Source organism: Mesoplodon mirus (genome assembly GCF_964341445.2).
Source record: "Mesoplodon mirus genome assembly, chromosome: 8".
In the NCBI taxonomy this organism is placed as follows: Eukaryota; Metazoa; Chordata; class Mammalia; order Artiodactyla; family Ziphiidae; genus Mesoplodon; species Mesoplodon mirus.
The window spans coordinates 757906-781195 of NC_138984.1; the positions used below are offsets into that span (position 1 = coordinate 757906).

General features: G+C 63.6%; 1 protein-coding gene across 9 annotated transcripts in view; it reads right to left on the reverse strand.

The window, feature by feature from the left end:
• The window catches only part of CROCC2 (ciliary rootlet coiled-coil, rootletin family member 2), a 68639-nt gene that overhangs the window by 41703 nt on the left and 3646 nt on the right, over positions 1 to 23290 (reverse strand). For 6 of the 9 annotated variants that reach the window (XM_082630892.1, XM_082630887.1, XM_082630890.1 and 3 more), the window contains exons 2-13: positions 15318 to 15468; positions 14286 to 14413; positions 12067 to 12173; positions 10546 to 10711; positions 6464 to 6567; positions 5703 to 5900; positions 4481 to 4577; positions 3973 to 4161; positions 3537 to 3721; positions 1090 to 1234; positions 536 to 682; positions 142 to 330 (exon numbers count right to left, since the gene is read on the reverse strand). In XM_082630892.1, the coding sequence (XP_082487018.1) occupies positions 142 to 330; positions 536 to 682; positions 1090 to 1234; positions 3537 to 3721; positions 3973 to 4161; positions 4481 to 4577; positions 5703 to 5900; positions 6464 to 6567; positions 10546 to 10711; positions 12067 to 12173; positions 14286 to 14413; positions 15318 to 15468 (1806 nt within the window). Of the gene's footprint in view, positions 1 to 141; positions 331 to 535; positions 683 to 1089; positions 1235 to 3536; positions 3722 to 3972; positions 4162 to 4480; positions 4578 to 5702; positions 5968 to 6463; positions 6568 to 10545; positions 10712 to 12066; positions 12174 to 14285; positions 14414 to 15317; positions 15469 to 23290 lie in introns of those variants that run through there. The other 3 variants (XM_082630889.1, XM_082630888.1, XM_082630894.1) reach the window with 3 other exon arrangements.

Genomic DNA, 23290 nt, shown 5'->3' on the forward strand with positions numbered 1-23290 from the left:
CATTGCAGTTAGAAAGCGCTGGTGCTGACATACATCCTGAACCAGCGTGACTTCCAAAGGTGCCGTGTGCCCGGCCGCCCTGGAGGCAGCGGTGGCCCTGCTGGGTGGGGCTGGGGGCCCGGGGCCCCGCGGACCCCTCACCTGGCCCACCTGCTCCTGCAGCTGGGCCCGCTCTTGGCGGAGCCAGGCCGCCTGCGCCTCCAGCCTCTGCAGCCGCTCCTCCAGGCGATGGCAGGCCTGCTGCAGGCCCCTCCGCTCGGCCCGCACGAGCTCCAGCTGCTGCTCTGCCCGCGCCAGCTGCTCTCGGGCACCCGCCCGCTCTTGTTCCAGCTGCCGCCAGAGGGGCAGGGAGGGGTCCATGTTCAGGCCCTGCCCCCACACCCTCAGCCCCCAGGTCCAGGAGGGGAGAAGGTGGGGAGAGGATGGGTGAAGGGAAGGCCCTGAGCTCAGGGGAGCAGGGCGGGGGCAGGAACTCACAGCCACGCTGGGGAAGCGAGGCTCAGGCAAGGTCCATCCCCCTGGGCCCTCGTCTCACCTGCAGGACCAGGTGGCTCAGGGAGCCTTTGTCCTGAGCCAGCCCCGCCATCAGGGCAGCCATGTCAGCCAGGGAATGCCTCTGCTCCGCCCCCTCCGCCTTGAGCTGGCATACGAGCAGTTCCAGGTTGGTTTTGCTGGACTCGGCCTGGGGGGGTGGCAGGAGGGCAGAGGGCACCCCAGCGGGGAAGCCAGGGAGGGACTTTCAGGTTCATGGGCAGAGCTTCCCCTGGGCAGAGCTGTTAGCACCGGGGAGGGAGTGAGCCCCGCATCACAGAGGTGTGTGAGCCGGCGCTCTGGGTGGGGTCTGGTGGAAGGGGGCCCACGGTGGTGAGGCCTCTGGGGCAGACGGTGGCCCCCGGGTACAAGGCTGCAGCCAGGAGAGGTGACAGGGCGACTGAGGGAGGGGGCACCCTGAGAGAAGGTGTGCCCAGCGCTCAGGGAAGGTGGGCCGGTGCCCACTGGCCAGGGACCCAGGAAGCCACCGCTGAATTTGGGGGCTCTGGGCATGGCCTGAGGGCCCAGGCAGCGGGGAGAGAGGAGCGGAAGTCATACCCGGGCCAGGGTGCTGCGCAGACCCTCCCCCTCGCTCTCCAGGACGTCCCTCTGCAGCCGCGCTGTGTTCAGCACCTCCTGGGCCCACACCAGCTCCTTCTTGAGCCCCGAGACCTTCTCCTCCAGCTGCTCCAGGCACCCTTGACTGAGACCCAGAAACCAGAGGGCAGAGGGCGCTAGGTCGCCTCAGGGCAAGATGGGGGCCCAGCAGGCAGGGCAGCTCCCTCCAAGCCCAGGGGGCCCAGAGGAGCATGGCTTGCCCTGCAGGCCAGGAACTGCTGAGCCGTTTCTGGCTGGGGGTGGCATTGTCAGCGGAGGTCTGGCCGTCACGCCTAGGTGAGGAGCACGTGCACACACACGCTGGGGCACCCATCTCGGCTGGGCCCAGGGTGGTGGATTTGCCCCAGGGTGGGGCTGGGCCGGACTTGGAGTGGGTGTCTGGGTGGCGGTGGGGGCCGGCCGCCATGGGCAGGGCCTGCTGTCTTGCTAGGCACCCCGACCCCTGAGATGAGGCTGGTGAAGAAGAGGTCCCATCAGCAGCTGAGGACGCCGGGGCCCAGAGGGGACAGGACAGCCCGCTGGTGGCAGCTTGGCCCCCCTGCCCCCCAGCTCCCTCCAGCCCCGCAGGCCCTGCTTCACCAGCTCCGCCTTCTGCCCCGCCCCCCGCCGGAGGCTTCTCTGCAGCCCCCAGCTCCTTGTCGGAAACACCCACCGTCCCCCTCAGCTCCTCCATTGCCTCCTCCAGAGCTGCCTCCTCTCTGGCAGCAGGGGAGGAGAAGCCGGAGGTCCCGGGCGTGCAGCCGGAGAGGGGAGCCGAGGGACCCCCACTGGGCGCATTCGAGCCTCGGCCGAGTACCGGGAGGGTAGATGGGGCGGGGGCCGTGGAGGCCACTCGGGGCCGGGGCTCAGGGAGGAGTGGGGAGGGACGAGAAGACCCCACGGCTCGGCCCCTGGCTGCCCTGTCCCCTGGGGCGGCCACCTGTGGGCTTGCCTGTCTCCTGGTGGCCCTGTGGGGGCCCCTAAAGCCCTGGAGGGCCCTGCGCCAGGGGTGTCCCTGCCCTCGGCCTCCGCATCTGCAGAGCCCAGCGGGGAGGAGGGGCGCCTGCCCGCCGGGAACCCCACAGCTCCAGGTCTGCTTGCAGTGGTGACCTCCCCTGACGGCCGAGCCTTGTCAAAGCTGTGCTCGCCGCTGACCCCCACCCCACCCCGGCCCCAGCCGGGTCCCCTCTGCCGGTCACCCACCAGCCAGAGCTGCAGTCTCAGCAGCTCTCCCCTGGCCGTGCTCTGAAGCACCGACTCCTGAGGCCCCATTTCCCAAATGTCCCTGGGATTCAGCCCCTCCTCCCCCCGTGCTGAGGGGCCGCTCCAGCCTGCCCCTCCCCCCCCTCCCCCGGCCCTGCCAAAGCCACGGCTGTGAGGGCGGCGCCCCTGCCAACGGCTCCCCCGCGGCCCCCCGTGACCTCTGCTCCTTGGCGTGGTGAGGTGGCCCCGCCTGCCTTGCTCTGGGCCCCACTCCTGCTCCTGTCTCCCCCTGGCAAGGCCCTTCCGCCCCCCGGGGGCCACCCCTGGCTCCTCCGCTCCCGGGCCCCTGTGCCAGGCTGAACCCGCCTGCTCCCAAGTCTTTGCCCATGTCTCGTGCATTTCTCAAGAGCGGGACTGGGATTGGTTTTTCCTTTGGACCCGCTGTCTCAGGCCCGAGTGCACTGTCAGGACACCCAGGGAAGGGGCAGCCCTGAGGGACCCGCAGTCCCAACCCCCCGGGGTGAGCGAGGGGAAGCACAGGCGGTGCCCCTGCCCGCCCTGCATCGCCCCCTCCTGCAGGAAGCCTTCCTGGGCCGCCAGCCCACTCCCCGCCCCATCTCCTGGCTCGGGCAGTGTGTGGATCTGGGAAGGCCCACCGAGCCTCTCACTCAGGACTATAAATCCTGGGGGATCCTCTTTCCAGGTCCTGCACCCCCACCAGCCCCAGTGCAGTAAGACGTGCACGGCCGACTGCACCACGGAACACCAGATCCGCAGGACAGGCCGGGAGGGCACGCGGGGGCCACCCCAGTGGATGGGGCGGGAGTTGGGGTTTTATGGACCACCTGTGAAGGCTGGGTAAGACCCCCGGGGGAGTCCTGGCAGCCAGCGGGGAGGTGGGAGAGAGCAGAGCCTGCTCCCAGGAGGGGAATGTGGAAATGGGCCGGGCAGCTGGGAGCCTGGGATGCAGGCCAAGGGGCAGGCATGGGCTCAGCCTGGGCTTTGGGAAGGTGAGTCCTGCGGAGACACAGCCCGGACGGGCCCAGACGAGGGAAGAGGGGCTGTGCTCAGTGCAGGCAGGGGCTGGGGGGTGAAGGGGCGAGGAGGCAGCCTTTGGGCTGGGAGTACCTCCTGTCCGGGAGATGGCCCTCACTTCTCCTGTGGGGGGCATCGTGGAGAAGGTGAGCCCAGCCCGCCAGCCTCACCTTCCCGGGAGCTCTCTGGACTCCCGGCGGCGCTGCGCCCCCAGCTCGCCCAGGAGGTCCTGGCGCTCCCGGGCCTGCTGCTGCAGGAGCCTCCGCGAGGCCTGCAGCTCCCGCTGGCTCTCGGACAGCTGCTCGTGGAGCCCGGCGGCCGCTGCCACGGAGGACTCCAGCTGCCGGCGCAGCTCCTGTCCGCGAGGGGGAGCGTGGCGTGAGCCCCGTGGCCTGGCCAGGCCTTCGACCACAGAAGCCAGCGGGGCTCCCAACTGCCCGAGAAAGGATGCACTTCAGACCGGAGACCCTCCCCGGGGTGTGGGGCTCAGGGGCAGGCGCCTGCTGCGACACAGGCCGGCCCTGTAACTGCCCTTCTCAGCCTGGCGGGCTTTGTGGCTTTGCTCCGGTGGGGATGGGGCACAGCGTTGCCTCTGTGGCCGCCCACCTGCTCCCGCTGCCGCTGCCTCTCAATGGCCACCTGCACAGCCCGCAGCGCAGGGTCCAGGGCGGCCGGGGAGCAGGCCCGTGGGGGGCACGCAGCCCGTGGGGGGCTCCTTGGTTGGCCCTGCGCCTCCTGGCCTTCAGTGCTGCCACTCCAGGCTGGCTCCGGGCACCCCGCGTCTGCCTGCGCCACCTTCAGGGCGCAGGGAGGAAGGGGTGGAGGGGAGAGAGCTCAGGGCTGAGGTCGAACGGGTCCTTCCAGATCACGTCCCGGGCCTGCTCAAACCACCAGGGCCCTGCAGCCCCTCCGCTGCTCCACGCGGGAAGGACCCGAGACGGGCCCTCGCCTTTGTGACGCTGCCCAAGGTGAGCTGCAGGGATTCGACCTCAGCCCTCAAGTGTCCCGGGGCCGACCGGTCTCCCCTGCGATGGGACTCCAGCTGGCGGGGGAGGCTGCTCAGCGGGGCCCGGATTCCCCCACCGCGAGCCGCCCCTCTCCCAGTCCCACGCACCAGTTCCTGAACCTCCGTTCTGAGGGAGGAGATGGTTTCCTCCTTGTCCGCATTCTGCTCTGTGAGCTTCCCCACCAGCAACGTCTGCTCCCAGAGTCTGGAGAGAAGTCGGGGTGGGGTCGTCAGCGCAGAGAACAGAGGCCGGGGCACCGGCGGGCCCTGGAACCCCCCGGCCCCGTCTTCCTCCTCCTGGGGTGTGGCCTGCCTGCTGGCTTCGGCCACCTCTGCCTGCGTGGGCCTTAGTCCCACTCCAGTCAGACACCTCTCTTCTGCTCTAGAGCCTGCAGTGGCTCCCACTGTCTCAGGGTAAAGCGCAGAGCCCGAGTGCAGCTCTGACCCTGACTCAGCTCTCTAGCCCCACAGCGTGGCTTCCCAAGGCCCTGCTCTGTCCTTGGGGTGTGGCAGGGGCCGTGCTCACCTCTGGGCTTTTGTCCCGGCTGGTCCCTCTGCCACTGTAAGTCTAATGGTGTTATTGTCTTTCCTTCCCGGGAACCACCTTCTTCTCAAAGACCCCTGGTTGCCCCCCAGCACCCGGGCCTCCCTTCCCGTGGGCCCAGAGCACCCGGCTCAGGCCCCGGGCGCTGAACCCTCGGGCTGTGCTGGACTGCCCGTACCCCCGGGCCCTCCGTGGCTCTCCTCCGGGGCGGCTGGGGTGTGTTGGACTCAGCTGGCCCCGAGGGCGTTTGTGACCACGTGAGCCCCAGGTCCCGTGGAACAGAGGCCCGTGGCAGCGTTAGGAGCTGCCTCCTGTTTCCTGCAGAAGCTGCCCTCACGAGACCTTCGAGCGCCACACGTGAGTTCCGTGTCCAGGACCTCCCACGATAACTGGGAGTGGACCCTGGCTCCTCTGGGGGCCCTCAAAACAAGCGCCCACCCTGGAAGGATAGGCCTTTTAGGCCTGAAAATTCCACTTCTGGAAGCAGCCACGGGGAAACGGTCCGAGGGCACCCAGGGCAGTGTTCACAGAGACGCGCCCAGTCGCAGGGCGCTGGCTCCGCCTCCAGTGGGTGGTGGGTAAGGAGGTCTGGGCCCGCCTGCCTTTGCCAGGAGATGGCGATTATGAGCCGTGGGCGGCACCAGGGAAGTGCCCCGGTGTCAGGGCGTGGGGTGAAATCAGGAGTTACAACTGCACCTGAGCAAAGTCCCAGACCCGCGGCCGCTGGGCAGATGGGTGGGCGCGGCGACCCGCCCCCGCCCCCCACCCATGACCTCCTGCACCCACCTGGCCTGGAGTGCCACCTTCTCGGCGTCCCAGCGACCCTGAAGCTGCAGCATCTCCCGCACCTTGTCCTGCAGCTGCTGCTTCAGGGCGCTGGCTGTGCGGCTGGCCGTCAGCTGCAGGTTGGAGCCGAGGTTCAGGCAGGCCATGTGCAGGCGCTGGGCCGTCCTGGCCGCGTCCATTCGCATGTCAGCAAGGCCCCTGGGAGACAAGGGCGGCTCCGCTGAGCCTCGGGGCTGTGTCTGTGGCTCGGCCTGGAGGCTCCACGCTGGGTGGCAGAGGCAGGGTCTGGTGATAGGCCTGCCGCAGACCGCTCCCGTGCCATCCTCAGGAGAGGCCCCGCCAGGTGGCATCTCAGCGGGGCAGGGGTGAGCAGGAGCTGGGCCAGGCCAGGCAGGACAGGCTGTCCACCTTGAGCAGCACTTCCACCCTCTGAGCCTCAAGGGCCCAAGGTAGACCGTTCGAGGCTCTCGGCAAGGGCCGGAGGGAAGCCAGAGTCCTTGCGTGTGGAGCCGCCCCCTCACGCCGCATCTCCCTAGCTGGCCTGCCTCTCTCCTCTCCCCTGCACCCTTGCCTGCATCACTCTGTCCATCCGTCCATCTCCTCCACTGCCCACCTCTCCTGCCGTCTCCACCACTCCCATCGGGCCACCCGTGGGAGGAGCGTGGCGGGCCCGATGCCTGGGCCCAGCATCAGGTGCCCTTCTCCCTGACCCTGATGTAGCCCACGCCTGGCTCTGGGTGGGCAGGGTGGCTGGCACGCACCTCTCGGTGGCTGCACGCAGCTCAGCCAGGTGTCCACGGAGGGCTGTGACCTGTCTCTGCAGGAGGAGGACATCCTGGTGCCCCACTGCGCGAGTACGCTGAGTCTGAAAGCAAGAGGCTTGCATCCACTGCAGGCGGAGGCCAGGCGCCGAGGGGTGAGGGGAGCCCTGCGGCCACATTCACCTGCCCCACAATCCGCTCCTCCGGCTCCAGGGGGGCGGAGAGCAGACCCTCATTGCTACCCTCCTGCATGCGGCACCTACCCCACTGGCTTACCTTCCTGAGCAATGCAACTCGCCCCGTCCCCGGGGGGCAGTGCTTTGCTCCCCTCCCCAGAGGACCTGGGGAGATGACCACTCCCAGCTCCAGAACCAGGACCCACGCAGCCTGGTCCCCCCACGGGGCCATGGGCAGCACTCCGCTCCCGCCCTCCAGCTGGGGGGTGCGGAGAACGACACAAGGAAACAGGCCTTTGCTTCTCCTCCAGGACCTAGAGAGCAGTGCTTACTCTCGGAGGGCCCCTAGGACGTCGGGAGTGGGGCCTGGCCCTTCAAGGTGGCAGGGAGGCAGAAGCCTCTGCCAGTAGGAGCCCATGCAGTGGTAGGGGTGGGGGAGCCACCCTGAGAACAGGCGGAGTGAACAAGGTTGTAAGGTGCAGGGAGAGCCCACTGCTGGGCTGTGAACGGGGTGGGGGGGTTGGGGGGGATGGGGTGGAGAGCTGGGGGCAGGAGTGCGATGGAATTCACGGGCGGTCAGTGGTGCCAGCCTTGCAGGGAACTAAGCCGGAGCCCAGAAGGTCCTGAGTCTCCCCACCACCTTCCCAGCCCCTGCACTGGGCTGTGTCCTGAACACTGACCTCCAGGGACGCCCCCAGGGCTCACCACCATGCCCAGTGCTTTCCAGGGCTCCCACGGCCCCTCCTGCCTGTTACAGCCCCGCCCACGGCTTTTCAATGTTGCTTCAGACAAAGCACTTTCACGTCCTGCGGGTCCTCCAGCTCAGGACCCACACACTCACCTGCTACTTCACGAAGCCCTTGCTGATCGCCCTCCCCTGAGCCCCCATCTGAGGTGCCCCCCATCGAGCCCAGTAACACCCTGCTGTGTACCTTGTGTAGGGAACGCCCTTTGCGCCTGGTGCCAGCGCCTTGTGTATACGTGCACCCCACCCACCGACTGTGATCATCAAAGAGCTGGAATTAGACATCCCTCCTGCTAACACGGAAGAGCGGACATCTGTCCCGCCTGCCCACAAGACAGTGCAATACTTGAGATGCCGGACTTTACAGCTTCTTGAATGCAAGGCTGGGCGGCCGGTATGGTAAGGGACACGCAAGCCAGGAACCAGTAAACTCAGGGACTCGAGAGGGACTTGCCAAACAGTAACTTGAACATGTTTCCTTGACCACAGGGGCTCTGGGGACAGAGAGGAAAGCTTAAGGTCCGCCCAAGGGGGAGTGTGCTCACATGTGGAAGTGATTCCCCAAGCTGCACTCCAAGTAAGGTGTGCTAGAGATGGGCGAATCAGCACACACGCGCGCGCACACACACACGCAAACGCACACGTACACAGCTGCTTGCAGGGCGCTGTAAGGAGGTGCCGTGGACGGTGAACAAGTGCACACACACACCTGCCTGCAGGGCACTGTAAAGAGGTGCAGTGTCCCCACAATTCACATGTTGAAACCTCATCCCCAATGTGATGGTATCTGGAGGTGGGGCTTTCCAGTTCCACCTTCAGGATTGGTGTTAGTGTCCTTATAACAGAGGCCCCACGAGGGTCCAGTCCCTTCTGCCATGTGAGCTTATAGCCAGAAGGTATCGTCCTGTGACCCAGGAAGCGGTCTTCACCAGCCGCTGAAGGGCCTGGCACTTTGATCTTGGACTTCCAGGCTCCAGAGCTATGAGAAGTACATGTTTGTGGACAAGCCCCCAGGCTGGAGTGTTTCTGCTACAGTGGCCTGGAGGGACCAAGACCGTAAGGAAAATATATCCCTGTGGTTTTGGAACCACAAGTTAGCCTTGGTGCAGTTTTCAGCCTGGATTCACAAAACCTGGGTGGCTTAAAAAATAATAATAAAGCTGAAAATTTACTTCAGTGTGGCCCAAAGGTCGTCAGAGCCCCTAAGAACCTGTCCTAAGCAAATGACAATCCTTTCTGGAACACACCACATTCATTCCAGGTTTCAAAGAATTTTCAGAGTCCCAAGGATAACACACAGCTCTTAGTTAAAAAAATTTTTTTTAAAAACCACCAAAGACACAAGGAAACACAGCACCATGACCAAGACCTAGCAGAAACAATAGACTCACACCTTGAAGAAGTTCAGATATTAGAACATCAGACACAGACTACAAAATAACTGTTTTCTAATATGCATCAACAAACACATGAGAGGCTTGAAAATACCAGTTAAGAGTAAGATATCTGGAAAATACCCAGAATAAAAGTCAGAATTTTTAAAGATGAAAAATACAACGTTTAGAATTTAAGCCTAATAGGCAGGTTTAACAGACGTTGGACACCAGAAGAGAAAATTGATGACCAGGAGGGTAGATTCGAAAAAATTATCTACCACATAGACCAGGGGGATGGCATGAGGGAAAGTCTGGGAGGTTAAGAGCGTGGGAGGGAGCACGGGGATGGGTGAGGTCCACGGGGCGGGAGAGGACAGGGGAGAGAGGGGCTTGGGTGGCACTGAAGGAGGTAACAGCTGCTCTCCAAGGACAAGGGAAGAGCAGCATCCTGAGGAGTCCTAACCAGATAAACAAACAGAAATCTGCACGTCTTCGGCACAGCACAGGAAGCCGGCAGCACGCAAAGTCACAGCAAGAGCAAGAGCTCACAGCAGCGAGAGCAAGAGCTCATAGCGGCCAGAGCAAGAAGACGATGCCCTCCGTGGCGGGCCAGCAGAAGGGTGTCTTTAAGGCGCTGAGAGGAAGAGCCGCCAGCCAGGGAGAGTCGTTTTCAAGGCCAAGGGGGAATAAAGACTCTCGATAAACCAGTGCCAAACTGGACCCGAGGCCCGTCTCCAGGGCATTTATTTCCCTAGCGGCCAAGGCGGGGGCGTGATGTGTCTCCTATGTCTCCCCAACCCCACGCGGGAGCCCGGCCATTGACGACCACCCTGTGATGACAAACGCATTCCCTCTTGGCGCCCCTGATACCCTCCCGTCCCCGTGCAGGGGTGGCTGCAGCAAGAGGGGCCACTCGGCTTCTGACCGGAACAGCTGTCCAGCAGGAGGGGCTCTGTCCGCACAGTGGGGTTGGGCCTCCCACTCCGCCCGATCCGTGTGGGAAGTGCCGAGATGGCCCCTCTGAGATGGGCTTGTCCGAGGGACACCTGTGCAGGGTCAGCCTGAGGCCCAGGCACCCAGGACCAGCTCGGCCTCTGCTCCTGCCACGTCTGGGGAGAAATCCTGCCCATGGGGCCCGTGGCAGACGCTGGGAGGTCCGTGGGGACATCCAGGGACGATCGGAGCAGAGGTCGCAAGCTCAGCGGGGAAGATGTGGACAGGCAGAGGCGTGGGGTGACCCGTCTCAAGTATGTCCCCTACTTCAAGCTGGACGTCCTACGCCCGGTGACCAGCCCGGGATGGTCAACACAGCATCTCCCCCCAGCAAGGCTGAGGCCTGGAGCCCCGTGTCCTGACCCCGCACCCCAGGGTTGTGGGTTTCAGAGGAGGCTGCATGGGCCCTGCTGGGCTGGCCAGGGAGTGGGGGGCTGTGGTGCGGCCCGGGCTCCTGAGTCTGACCACGAGTCGGGCCTGTGGAGACTCTTCTCTCTAGAGCAGCACGGCCACGCCAGAGCCAGGGCTCAGCCCTCACTCTACTTTCCAAGCCCAGCCGGGGTCCTTCTCTCAAAGCGGGGGTCTTCCCATGCAGTGTCCCCCACCCTGCAGACTAATGTGGCCAAGCCGAGTGGGGGACATGGTGTGGCAGGAGGCCAGGGGCCTTGCCCCCAGGAGGGGCCATGGCAAAAGCCAGCTCGCCCTTTCCCGGTTCCTGCCACCCACCCCGACCCCGGCCGTGGGCACCAGACAAGGCATCCCCCCTGCCCACGGGCGAGAACTGGGGAGCACCTCTCTCTGGGTCCAGCGCTGCCTCTCCCACAGCTCCAGCTCAGCCCGCAGACGGAGCACGCTGCCTGTCGTCCCGGCCAGCTCCTCGGCCAGTCTGTCGTTGGCTTTCTTCATGTGTCCTAGCTGTTCCCACAGGAGGGTGTTCACCTGGGAGAGGCCGGTGCTCCTGGACGGGCAGGGACGGAGCGGCATGGCCATGGGCGGGTGGCCTCTCCCTACAGACGTGCTCTGACAGCTGGGCCCCGAACCTCCTGGGCCCAGATGACACCAGCTCGACTGTGCAGCCCCCAGACTGCCCCTAAGAGGCACTGACCACCTGCACCGGTCCTCAGTGGCCCCGCAAACGGGGGCCAGCCTCTGGGGGCCACCCCGGCACGCCCCCTCCTGCCCTGACTCGCTTGCTCTCCCCACCTCCTCCCCCTCTGAGCTCCCCTGGCTCTGCCACACAGCTGTGGCTAGCTCCTAACTCCAGGGTGTGGGGGTGGACCCCGAGACCAGCAAGAGGGTTAGGGCTTGGGAGCCTGGCCGAGGGTACCAAGGCTGGGAGGGTACCCTGCCGGGCAGGGCGGGGGGAGAGGGAATCAGGCCCGCCCCATGGAGGGGGCAGCCCCTCTGTGACCGTGGGGTCTCTCTCCACCCAGGGCAGGTCTGCATGTGGCTGCAGTCGGGGACCCCGAACCCTCTGGAGCCCGTACCTCCCGGCCAGCTGCGAGGCCACAGGGACTTCCTCTGCGCCTCTCTGCTCTGTGGGCATCAGCCTCCTCTTGGCTTATTTACCAACACCCTCCACCCCCCTTCTCCAAAACTGGTTTTCAAAATGCTTCTCAGCACTTTTCTTCCTTTTCCAGAGTCCCTGAGGATGAACCAAGGCCGGGAAGTCTTCCACAAATGGCTTAACCTCCCCCAGGTCTGGAGACGGAGCAGGCCGTGGAGTGGAGGCTCAGCCCTCCCGCTGGCCTCCCTGCAGGGAACGTGGAGAGATGCCTTCCCCTTCCGGGGCCGTGTCCTGGGGCTTGGGGCTACCTCCGGGGGGCTGGGGTATGACACACACTTACCAACGGTGCGCAAGAGAGCCCAATCATGATATTTGGCTTGAAGCCAAAGGGGCCTGGGAGTCAGGGCCGGAGTGTGAAGAAGAGTGGGACTGAGGGGAGAACCCCCGGGCCCCCCGGGATTGGCCAGGCCAGCCGAGGGCCATGAGCAGCTCAGGAGACCTGCCTGTAGTACAGGCCGGAGCCCCAGCCTCAGCAGGTGTTGGGGGCCTGGGGGTGACACACAAGGGAGCACAGGGCCAGGGAGGCCCCATGACCTGCGAGACCTGCACTCTCGCCTGAGGCCCTGGGGGTGGTCCTCCTCCCCGTGCTCCCCCCCCACACACCCCGTGCTGCTCCTCCCGGTGCTGCCCCGCCCTGGAGTCACCTGGGAAGAGGTGCCAACAGCCCCGCAGCACAGTGGCGTCCGCTGCCTTGCGGTGACGGCCGAGCCCCCTGCTGCCCCACCGCCCCGCCTGCCCAGCCTCACCTCTGCTCAGCAGCCTCTAGCCGGCCGAGGGCTTCCTCCAGGTCGACGCTATGTTCCTGCTCTGACTTCCGCAGCCGAGCCTCGGTGGCCTCCAGCCGGGCCTGCAGCTGGAGAGGGGCATTAACCCACCTGGCTGGACACTTCCAAGCCCAGCGGGCTGGGCAGCTTTGGCACAAAACCCTCCCAGGGATGGGTGAGAGGGTTCCCCTTGGGTCCCTAGTTGGGGCGGGGCCAGGCTGGGATAAGGGCTGGGGTCGAGCTGGGGTCGAGCTGGGTCTGCTAAGACGGGTCAGGCAGGCAGCCGTCCGTGCCATGGCCCTGTGCCATGTGCCCACGGCCGGCGGAGTGGGGGGCCCAGGCTCTGGTCCGGCCACATAAGGGGCAGGACGGCTGAGATGCAGAGCAGGCCTGGGGTCACTCCCATGGGAGTGAGTGAGCGTGGGGTCCCACCCCTGCAGCTGCCCTCTGGCCTGTGCTCAACCCTTCGTCTGCTCCCAGCCCCTCATCCAGCGGGTGGGTGGGTACCACACCCCCAGTAAGTGGGCCTGGCAGGGCGGGGAGCCCCCCACATGGGGCCAGGCCGGCCCCCGAGCCTGCTGGAGCCTGAGCAGACAGGGACCTGGGGCTCTGAGGGGAAAAGGCAGTGCTGGGGGCCCCGACCCGAGGAGGCCGGCTGGTGGGGGGCTGAGGCAGGAAGGTCAGGAGAGCTGAAGGGCACCCCTGTGGCACGACATGGGGCCTGAGTACAGGGAGGTGAGTGCCCCCCGCAGCTACCAGTGGGATTGGAGAGGAGGGGCCGGGGATCCAGCTGAGCCGAGGGGGCTGGGGGGGTGCTGGGAGTCTAGCCGGGATGGAGGCGCCCACGGAACAGTCACGCGGCCCCCCACTACCACCATCCGCCCCGCCCATCTGCTTGGGGGAACCTGGGGAGGCTGGGCCCCTCTGTGGCCCTCACAAGGGGTGCTGAGCCGCCTGCCGGAGCCGGCGCGGGCCTGTGACTTCAGAGCTCACTGACTCACGAGGTTTCCTGATCAGCCGCAGGATTTCTGCGGCTTCTATTCCCACAGGCCCTCTTGTTCCCAACATGTCCCCACCCTGTGCTAGGAAGATCCCCGCCCCCGTCCCCGCCTTGCGCAGGGCCCAGGGTGGGCGGGAGACATCGCCGCCGCAGTGCTCCTGGTCCTGCCGGGGATGAGGAGGGCCTTCCCAGTCCTGCCCGGGGGTGGGGCTGGTGATGAGAACAGGTGTGACAGTTCGGGGTGGGGGCAGAGAGCCCCTCCCTCTGTGGGGCTGGGGACACCGGCTATCCCAGGAAGCCCTCAGAACCCTCGAGGAGACGAGGCTGACCCAGGGCCCTCGGGCATTCGCCACTGGTCACTGGTCATGCCAGAGAAAGACCTGAGTCAGGTCTCAGCCCCAGCAACGGCAGCGTGGCCCTGGACAACTCAGACTAGCTCTGAGCCTCAGTTTCCTCATCTGGAAAGTGGAGTCATCTGCCCTGCCACGTAGACCAGGGGGACTCTGCAGACACGGGGGCTCCCAGTGCGCCACCCTGTGGGCCGGGCACCCCAGCCCAGTCCTGCCTCAGAGGCCATGTCCTGGAGTGGCAGACATGGGACAGAGGCTCTGGCCTAGTTCCATCACCTTTCTGCCTCGGTTTCCCCATCTGTCCACCGGGAGGGCCTCCCAGCCCCACAGGTCATGACCAAACGGCCTCTTGCTGCAGCCAGTCACCCTGGAGGGCACCGCGGCTGCCCAGGGCACTGAGGACAGAGGACCGGGGCCGAGGGCATGTCCGGGGTCTGTCCGCCCTCGGCTGTCGGGGGTGGGGGCTGGGGGCGGGGCCAGTTCCTCGGCAGGCCCCCAGGCGGTTCCTTTGGGCTCCCCCCTCCTCCCCTGGGCAGCTGCTGCCACGTGCTCACGCTGGGCTGGACGCTGGGGCCGAGGGGTCAGGACTGCCCCAGCTGCCCCCAGGGCTTCTGGCAGGTGGGGCACAAGTCAGTGCCTAAGCTGGGGGGGAGTCCTGGAGGACCCTGGGGCCGGGGAGCCCCGGGCACCTGTCCCGCTCTCACAGGTCCCCTCCAGCCTCAGCTTCTCTAGCCACCGCCCAGGGTCCAGCTGTGCCGTGGCTGACCACTGTCATTCCACGTCCTGAGACGCGCTGACGGATCCACCGGTCTCCCCGGGCCTGGCTGCCACGCGTCCCTGCGCACACTCACCCGCTCGCTGACCGCGTGGTACCGGCCGGCCAGCTCGTCCCGCTCGGCCCCCGCCTGGGCCGGCAGCTCCTCCAGCCGGGACAGCTCCTCCTGCACGTGGGCCGAGGCGGCTGGCGGCTCCCGCACCGCTGCAGGCACAGCAGCAGGTCAGCCTGTGGCCAGGCCAGCCCCCAGCCCGGCTCCCTGTCCCCGCCACCGGTCTGCTGATCTGCTGGGACTGATCCGGGGGACCCCGATCTGGGGCCTCCCTTCCTCTCCTGTCGTGGACATCACGTTTCACCCCGGTACAGACCCGTGCCTAGGGCGAGCCCCAAACCAGTTACAGCGGAGTGTGCGGGGTGGCCTAGACGCTGGGGATCCCACACCTCCATCAGGCAGTGAGAACTGCTGACTCAGGGTAACCAGATCTCACCCCCAAGTAGTAAGTTGCTGTTCTAACCACACAGTGGGCTTTCTTTTTCCTTAACACACGCAGTGAGGTCCCCAGTTTCTCTAGGAGGCTGGAGAGCCCCTTATTTCAGAAAGGGGTCTCGGGACCCCCGCACGAGGGGGTCGGGGCACACTCTGGGGCCAGGCTGCCCTACTGGCTGGGTGGTCTCGGTGCAGGGACCCAGCCGCGCACGCAGCCATGACAGACAGCGAGAGGGCACCGCGAGGGGGCCCGGGGTCTGGGGGAGCAGAGGTCTTGGGGGTAGGGGCTGCTCAGCATCCACGCTTCCTGAGTGTCAACCTTTAGGATTTCACTCATCTAATGAAAAATGAACATGGATTAAATCAAGACTGGTGGGCACAAATGTGTGACAAACCAATGCAGGGCTAGGTGGGCATGGTCCCTGTGGCCTAGTGGTGAGCGCGCTGTGGGGATCGGCTTCTGACCCCCGTGGACGATGCCGTGGGAAGGTGTGGTTCTCGCCCTAGCACAGGGGAAGATGATGGGCCGGGAGGGGCCAGCCCGGTCAGGGGACAGTGAGGGGCTTGGCTCCGTGAAGCTAGACTCTGACGGCTCTGCAGCGCCCCTGGTGCCCCCCTCACCTTGGGGCGGCTCCTCGCCCAGGCTGCCAGCCACAATCTCTCGGATGCGGGCAGGCACGGGGATGGGTGAGGCCCGCCCGCCTCCCCCATGCACGGTCAGCGCCCGGTCTTCTCTGCTGGCCATGGGGCTCAGGACGGTGTCCTCCAGCCTCTGAAAAACACCCGCTCAGAGATGTCTGGGGCTGGCAGGTCCCTGGACAGCTGCCAGAGCCCCACGTGAACCCACTGGAGTTAGTGGGGGCTGCCACGGGGCTCCCATACGGTGGCAAAGTGCCCTGGAGAGGACTGGGCGAGGCTGAGGTCACCCAAGGCCCATGACTTGGTTTCCCCACCTTTTAAGGTGGGAGGGTGCCCTGCCCATCCTGGCGCTGCTCTGAGCACAGGTGAGGAAAGAAGAGCCGGTCCGGAGAGCTCCGAGCCTAGGGCACCACCTCGTCCCACCCTCCAGCCCTGCTCCGCCTCTGCGGGGGCTGCACTGACCGTCGTGGTGGACCTCTCCGGGGACGCTGGGAGGCAGGCTCTTGCCTCTGGCCCTCCTGGAGCAGGCAGCCTCCCAGTTTTCAAAGTGGGGTTGGCAGGGAGGGGTCTGAACCCCACCCAGCAGGCCCAGAACCGCACGGCAGGAGGGGCTGACAACAACAGAGGGACAGCTGGTACAAGGCCCACCCACACACCCCCCTTTAGGACATGGCCATCCACGTGGGGCTTCCCCGTCCACTGGGCGGGGCACGCGTGGGCCCTGGTACAGGGCAGGGTGGGAGCCGAGGGAGGGGCAGTGGGATGATCGTGGGGACGGCCCTCCTTCCTAGCCGTCTAGAGCAGCTGACCGGCTGTGGCAGAGGTCCGAATAGTCCCAGACGTGGGTAGGAGACCCTGGGCCTTGGGTACCCAGAGCTGGCCTTGGGGTCTTGGGCTCCAGCTGGCACTTTGCCTCGGCCCTGGGCACTCTTGGCTCCACAAGGATGGCACAGCTGGGGGAGGGCCTGGGCTGCCCTCCAGAGCCCAGGGCCAGGGTGGGGCCTTTGTTGCCAGGTCTATTGTGGTGCTGACCGTGGGGGGAACTTGTGAACGCTGCAGGCCGAGGCAGCCAATCCTAAACCAGCATGAACATCTGGACATGAGCGGGCAACGAGGCAAGATGGCCCAGGACTCAGGACAATCCACAGCTGCCCACCGGCCCTGCTGCATTTGCGTTATGAGTTTTCAGGCAGTGCGTGAAATAGTAGAGGGTAACCAGACGCTTCCCAGGGGGTACTGGAGATGGATGTCCCCTCCAGTGACTCTCTAGGGCGACAAACCAGGGTCCTCCCATCACCCCCGAAAGTCTCAAATTCATCACGATGTGCCCAGCCCCTCCCTACCCCTGGCTTCCCAAGACCCCCCACCCCGAGACTCCCCAGATCTCCCTCCCAGCCCAGGGCCCTGGTGAGTGACCACCACACAGCCTCCTACCTGCCTGTCCTCCTCTGATCCTCCCAGCTCTCCCTGAAGACCCTCTCGAGGCCTAGACCCCTCCACCTGGCTCTGACCCTCAGGCCTGGGCTGGTAGGGATGGAGGGCTTCTGGGTGCACCCCTGCTCCCCCCACCCCACTGCCCTTGTACAATCTCAGCCCGTCCCCTCCTCCTGAGACCCCAGCCTGGTCTCTTCCGCTCACGTCTGCCTGGACACGAGGCCTGCCCCTCCCTCAGCACCAGCGTGGCCAGGGCCACCCCGAGACCCGGCCTCTTGCATGACGCCTGGTGAAGCCACGTTCCCATCCCAACAGGAGCTCGGTGCTGGGCAGACACTGAGCAAACTCTCGGGACTGAATTCCACTGCCCGCCACGGGGACTGAGAGCCCTGGCTCTGGTTCACCTGGACCGCAGTCCTCCTTCACCTGTGTGTAGGAATTTGGGAGGTCTTGGGGAGGCACTTTGACTGCACTCCCAGCGGACCCCCCTTCAGCATGACTTGGGCTGGGCGGTGAGCAGCCTCCCTTGAGGGGAGGGGAGGAGGTGCCTGCTGCCCCTCCTGGGCAGAGCCGGGAAGGGGGCGCCAAGACCACCAAGGCCCCTCCTGTCCTCCGGGGAGGACACGCCGCTGGTAGGGGCTCAGCCATCGTCCGCCCTGAACCCCCTTTGCACTCAGGGAAACCGAGGTCCAACGGGGAGGCGAGAGCCACCTGAGGCCCGCGGGACTGTCAAGTCCAGGAAGCCTCCTGCTAGGCCAGGAAGGCCCCTGCCCCTCCGCCCTCCACACCGCCCTCCCCGCCCCCCCGGGCGTCCGCGGCACCACCCGCTAACGGGAAAGCAGCAGCGGCACAAACTTGACTCATTCCTAACATTTACAGAGGGTCACTTATTAGCCGAGACGTCCCAAGAGGAGCTGGGGGCGTAATGGGTTCCAGCTGTGGCCGGGTGCCTGCGATGGGCCGTGGCCCAGCTGGAGCCGAGGGAGGCAGCGCGGGCGGCACGGCGGGGGTGCACGGGGGCCCCGGGGCTGCCCCCTCCCACCCTGCCCCACCTCCTGCCCCCCACTCCCCCCCAGTAACGGGGGGCGGGGAGGGGCCCGGAGCGGGAGGGACCTTCACCCAGGGCGGGTCACTGGGCCTGCACCAACCTCTGGCCTTGGGGCTTGGTTCCCCCCACGGCCTCCCAGGACCCCGCGATGCCACCTGCAGCCCTGTGGGCCAGGGATGGCTCTGGGTCGGTTTTCGGCCCAGCTTTGGGGGGGTGCTGTCTGCCTGTGACCGGGCAGTGCACTGGGAGACTTCTAGAAGCCCCCCTCCCCCCCCTCGCAGTCTCAGCTGGTCAGAGGGGACACCAGGGCTGGGCATCAGCTCCCCAAAAGACCTCAGACTCACAGTTGAGCCTGACCATGTCCCCTCCTCCTTTCTGTCCCAGCGTCCTCCTCCCCGTCAGCTCAACCGGCTGCTAAGGACCTCAGGGAGGTCACAGCCCCTGCGTGACACCCCCGGTGAGCCCTAGAGGGGGGCCTGTGGTGCGGCCCAGGGGGGTGGCCACCCCCTCCTTCATCGCCGCCGCCTTCCCCGTGTGGCCGTGTGGACGGGGTGGGTCTCCGCTCCGAGGACTCGGGGCTCCCCTCTGGGAGAGGTGGGCTGGGGCCCCTGCCCTGCCACTGCCGGTGCGCTGCCTGACCCCAGGCATGCCACCTGCTGTCCTGAGCCGTGTGTTCTCATCTTTGAAAATGGGGCGTCCCAGGGATCCGGGGGCTGCGGCTCTGGGGACCTCGGCCTAACCCTCACAGGTGAGGACATGAGGTGGCTGGGAAGGGCGGGTGGAGCCGTAAGACAGAAACGGAAACCACACGGAACAATCTCACTCTTTCCCTCACTGGTGACCAGCATCGGACCCCCGAGTGGCCCCTCTGAATCCGCAGGCTGCTCAGGCACAGGTCCCCAGGGAGAGGAGCCCAGCGACTTCTGGAAGGAAGATGAGGCTGCCCCATATCCAGAGCCCAGTGAGGGAGACCCCTGGGTGGCCCGGGGTGGGTCCAGATGAGCCCCGTGGCAAGGCAGGGAGGGGCGCCAGAAGCCCCGTTTAAAGTGACCCTGCGAGAGCGGGTGTCCAGCGGGGGACCTCAACTCAGTCAGCAGCGTGAGCGAGTCAGAATCCTGGGCCCCTCGGCAGAGTCGGGGGCGGGCGGGGGTGGGCACCCCCGGCCAGCAGCCTGGGTCTGGGGTGGCGGAGCTCCAACAGTGCCACCGTGTGGCCGCAAGGGGCGCTGCAGGAGCTGTGCCTGCCCGGCGCTCGAGGAGGGAGGCTGGGGCTCCTGGGGGCGGCCGGAAGGCAGAGGCTCCCTTGCTCATGGAGATGTGAGAAGGGTGTCACCTCTCAGGACTTCCCAGCACCCGTTTTATATCTGTCATCTCGGCTGCAGGGGAGGCTCAGGGTCTTGCACTCACGGCGGCAGTGTTAGGACTGGGCCCCCGCCCGTGGGCCCCCAGCACCTTCCCAGTGGCCCGAGATCAGGACTCCGCAGGCATGCTGGCCTTGGGTCCCCTCCCTGAAGGCAGAGGAACGGGGTGCGGCCCAACCCTCGCTTCCTCCTCTGCCTTTGCCCCTCAGACCCTCCCCAGCACTCCTGCAGGGCCCCAGGCTTTGGCCCTCGCCAGGCGCGGGCACAGCTTGAAGAACACATCTGAGGACAGGGCCTCCAGCCAAGTCCAGCCACCGGACGTCTGCTTGCCGTCCTTCCGTGGCTTGGCCGGCTGCAGAGAGGGCCCTGGGCCTGAGTGGCCGCCTGCCAGGCTCCATTTCCTTAGGAAAAAGAGCTTCTCTGTGCCTGGGGTAACCCCTGGCCCCCACCATGCTGTATCTCAGCACCGCCCAGTTTCAGATCTCTGTGTGTCCGCTGAGCCCTCTGGGGCCCTGGGCATCACCCCAAGAGCCGGGTCAGGCTTCTGTGGGTGGTAGTTTGGGCCTCAACTAACGATAAAGGGGCGATCTGGGCCAGGCAGGAAAGCAGGCACTGGGGATGCGGGGACAATTTCTCATTCATCTCTGCGTCCCCACCCCGGCACCATCGGCGCTTGGCACACAAGCAGGCTGAGACACAGGTCACTACCAGAGGGCCTGGAAACCAAGTCCAAGGTATGAATCACCACCTGAAAAATGACTCCTGTCAAGGGACGACAGAACGGCAGCATGCTGTCGGTCTTGTTTGCTGCCGTGTCCTCTGTGCCCACACAGGCTTCCGGGAGGAGGTGGCAGTTGAGCTGGGCCTTGACGGATAAATAAGAGTCCAGCAGCCAGAGGGGCCAGAGCTCAGACGTCCAGGTGGAGGGACCGGAGGAGGCAGAGGCAGCGGGATGGGTGTCCAGCCTGTGCAGGGCTGGGGGAGGAGGGTGCACGGGAGCCACAAGGCGGGAGAGGTGACTGAAGGCCTTTAACATCCCCGTGAGGATGGTGGCGCCCCATCTTCGCTTCTGAACGAGGAAGGGAGACACGTCCCATCTGATTAGCAGTGACCCTGGCTGCCGTCCACACAGGGCTTGGCCACACCCTGGCGCTCTCAAACCATCCCAGGTGGGCCCTCACTCACCCAGGCTCTGGGGAGCCCCCCAGACCACCTGTCTCACCCTCGTACAGAGGGGGACCCTGAGGCAGATAGTCAGTGGCAGGGCCAGCTCCAAACCTGAACACCACAGTGCTCTCCTTTCTGCGCAGGGGCCAGCTGTGACTTCATGACTGTGCCAGCCCTCCCGGGCCTCCTGACGGAACCTCCTCCCTCTCCCCGGTGCCCCTCCTTTCCCCCTCTCCCCCTCAGACCTCCCCACTTTGGAACCTTAAACCATAAACACCTCTATAAAACCCGTGGGTGGAGAAGGTGAGGGGGGGAGGGGAGGACGTGGGACACAGAGGGCCCAGGGAGCCAGCACTCCCTCTGCAGTTACTAGAACAGCCAGTTAGACTGTGAAGCTCCTACTTCTGAAGACGTCAGAGAGCCACGCCAGAGATGCAGTGCGGTAGAGGGACCGACACTCAGGGAGAGGTGAGTGGCAGGGCGTCCTGGGCTGGGGGTGGGTGCTCTGAGTTTGGAAGATCAGCGACAGAGCATTTTGTAGCTGCCTGGGAATGGAGCGACCCTCAAAACAGAGCCGGTTTCTCAGCTATTATCATTTTAAAAATGGTAACAGCTTCCTAACACATCAAATACCTAGGAGCCAATGTGATTACAAAATATGTGCAAGACCGCTCCGTTGAGAACTACGTTGAGTAAAATTAGCAAAAACGTAAATGGAAGACAACATTGTAAAGACGTCAGTCCTCCTCAAATTAATCTGCAGATTCAATAAAATCCCAATCCAAACCCCAGCAGGGTTTTTAGTTTGTAGAAATTAACAAACTGATTCTAAAATTCATATGGAAGAGTCAAAAGTATGTAGGAAATAGTGAAGAAAGCTTACGCTCCCAGACGTAACGACACGTCACAGATCCACAGTGACGAAGACAGGGTAGCATTGGTATAAGGGCCAACTGACCAGCGGAAGTGGTCACGAACTCTGGAAGTACATATGCACACATGCACATGCAGACACACGTGCACAGACACATGCACACACTGGTGAGTGACAAAGGTGACACACAGTGCAGTGGGGAGATGATGGGATTTTTCAGTCTGGGGCTAGGTCCACTGGTTATCCATACAGAAGGAAATGCATGGTGGTCTCTACCTCACACCATACACAGAGGTCAATTCTGAACGGATTGCAGATTTAACTGTGAAAGTAACACAATAAACTTTTAAGAGAAAACATAGAAGAACCTCTTTGTGGCCTTGCAGTAGGCAAAGTGTGTTTCTTAAATAGCACACAAGCAGCACTAACCTAAGGTGGAAAATGAACAGATTGTGCCATATTACAGTTATGAACCATTCCTCAAAGGCACCATTACAGGAGTGAAAAGGCCACCCACAGGAGATATTTGCAATACATGTATCTAATAAAGGACTTGTTTCCAGATTATGCAATCAAATCCAAATCAATAATAAGAGAAGGCACCCCAAGAGAAAAACGGGCACATTGTAGAGCAGACACTTCACAAAGGAAGATGCCTGGAGGGCCAATAAACACAGGGAAATGTGCTCAGTTTCATTAGTCGTCGGGTAAATGATAATTAAAACCATAAAGCAATACCACTGTACATTCACCATAATGGCTAAATAGCAAAATGACAGGAAATGCCAAGTGTTGGCCAGGATGTGTAGCAGCCAGCCCCTCACACACTGTAAATCCATACAGCCACTTTGGAAATCTATTGGCAGTATTCACTGAAGCTGGATGTATGCAAACCTGTGACCCAGCACTTCTATGGCTGGTGTGCACCCAACAGAAACATATACATATGGCCCCCAAAGATATGTAGCAGGATGTTCGTGACGGGGCTGTTCATGAAACCACTCAAATGGCCATTAGCTATAAAATGAACACAAAGCGCACCATATTCACACACTGGAGTGTACAGCAAACTATAACGACGTGCTGCATTCCGGGTGAATTTCACAAACGTGGTGTAGTACAAAGAGTGTGTGTTTATACACACACACGTATATGGCTCCATTTCTATAAAGTTCCCAAATGGGCAAGACTAATCTATGTTGGGGGAGGGGGCTTCTGGCATTCTGATAATGCTCTACTGGGGAGGGTGCTAGTCACATGACGGGCTCAGTTAAGCTGCACACTTAGGATGTCTGCACGTTTTTGTATGCATGCAATACTTCAACCAAAAGTAAAAAAGAAACTCCAGTGATTTTTCATCTCAAACGCCAGTTTCTAGAATATGGGGATCTGCTCTCATCCCCACACTTTCCATCCATTCTCCAACCTACCACCCGTCCACCACTCCCACCCACCCACTCAACTATCTACCACCATCTGTACGACAGTCCCTTCCCCTACGCACCCGAACGTCCCTTTATTCCTTCGTCCGCTCATCCTGAGCTCGGCAGACTCTATCTATAGGCTAAATCCAGGCCTGCCGCTTGTTCATAAGTAAAGCTTTCTTGGAAAATAGCCATATCCATTTGCTCACACACTGTCTGTGACCCTCTTCATGCTCCAATGTCAGAGCTGAATAGTTGCTACAGAAGCTTTATGATTTGCAAAGCCTAAAGTATCAGTCATCTGGCCCCCTCCAGAAAAGTTTGCTGGCCTCTGATTTAATCCATAAATCTACTCATCCCCCCCCCATCCCCCCCATCCTGTCCTATCCCATCCCACCCACCCCACCTCATCCCCTACCATCTTCTCTCTTGTACTAAGGACATTGTTCCAGCAGTCCTTCCTTATTGCTTACGTATCAGTTATTTTTCTCTCTATCAGACCATTCTTGTCGACACAAACTGTCATAATTTATCCTCGCCTTAAAAAACTGTATTGCCCCTACATGTCCCATGGGGTACCCTTGTGGTCAATGTCACCCACGGCCTCCGCGTCGTTGAATGCCGTGGTCCACCGTCTCCTCTTTGCTT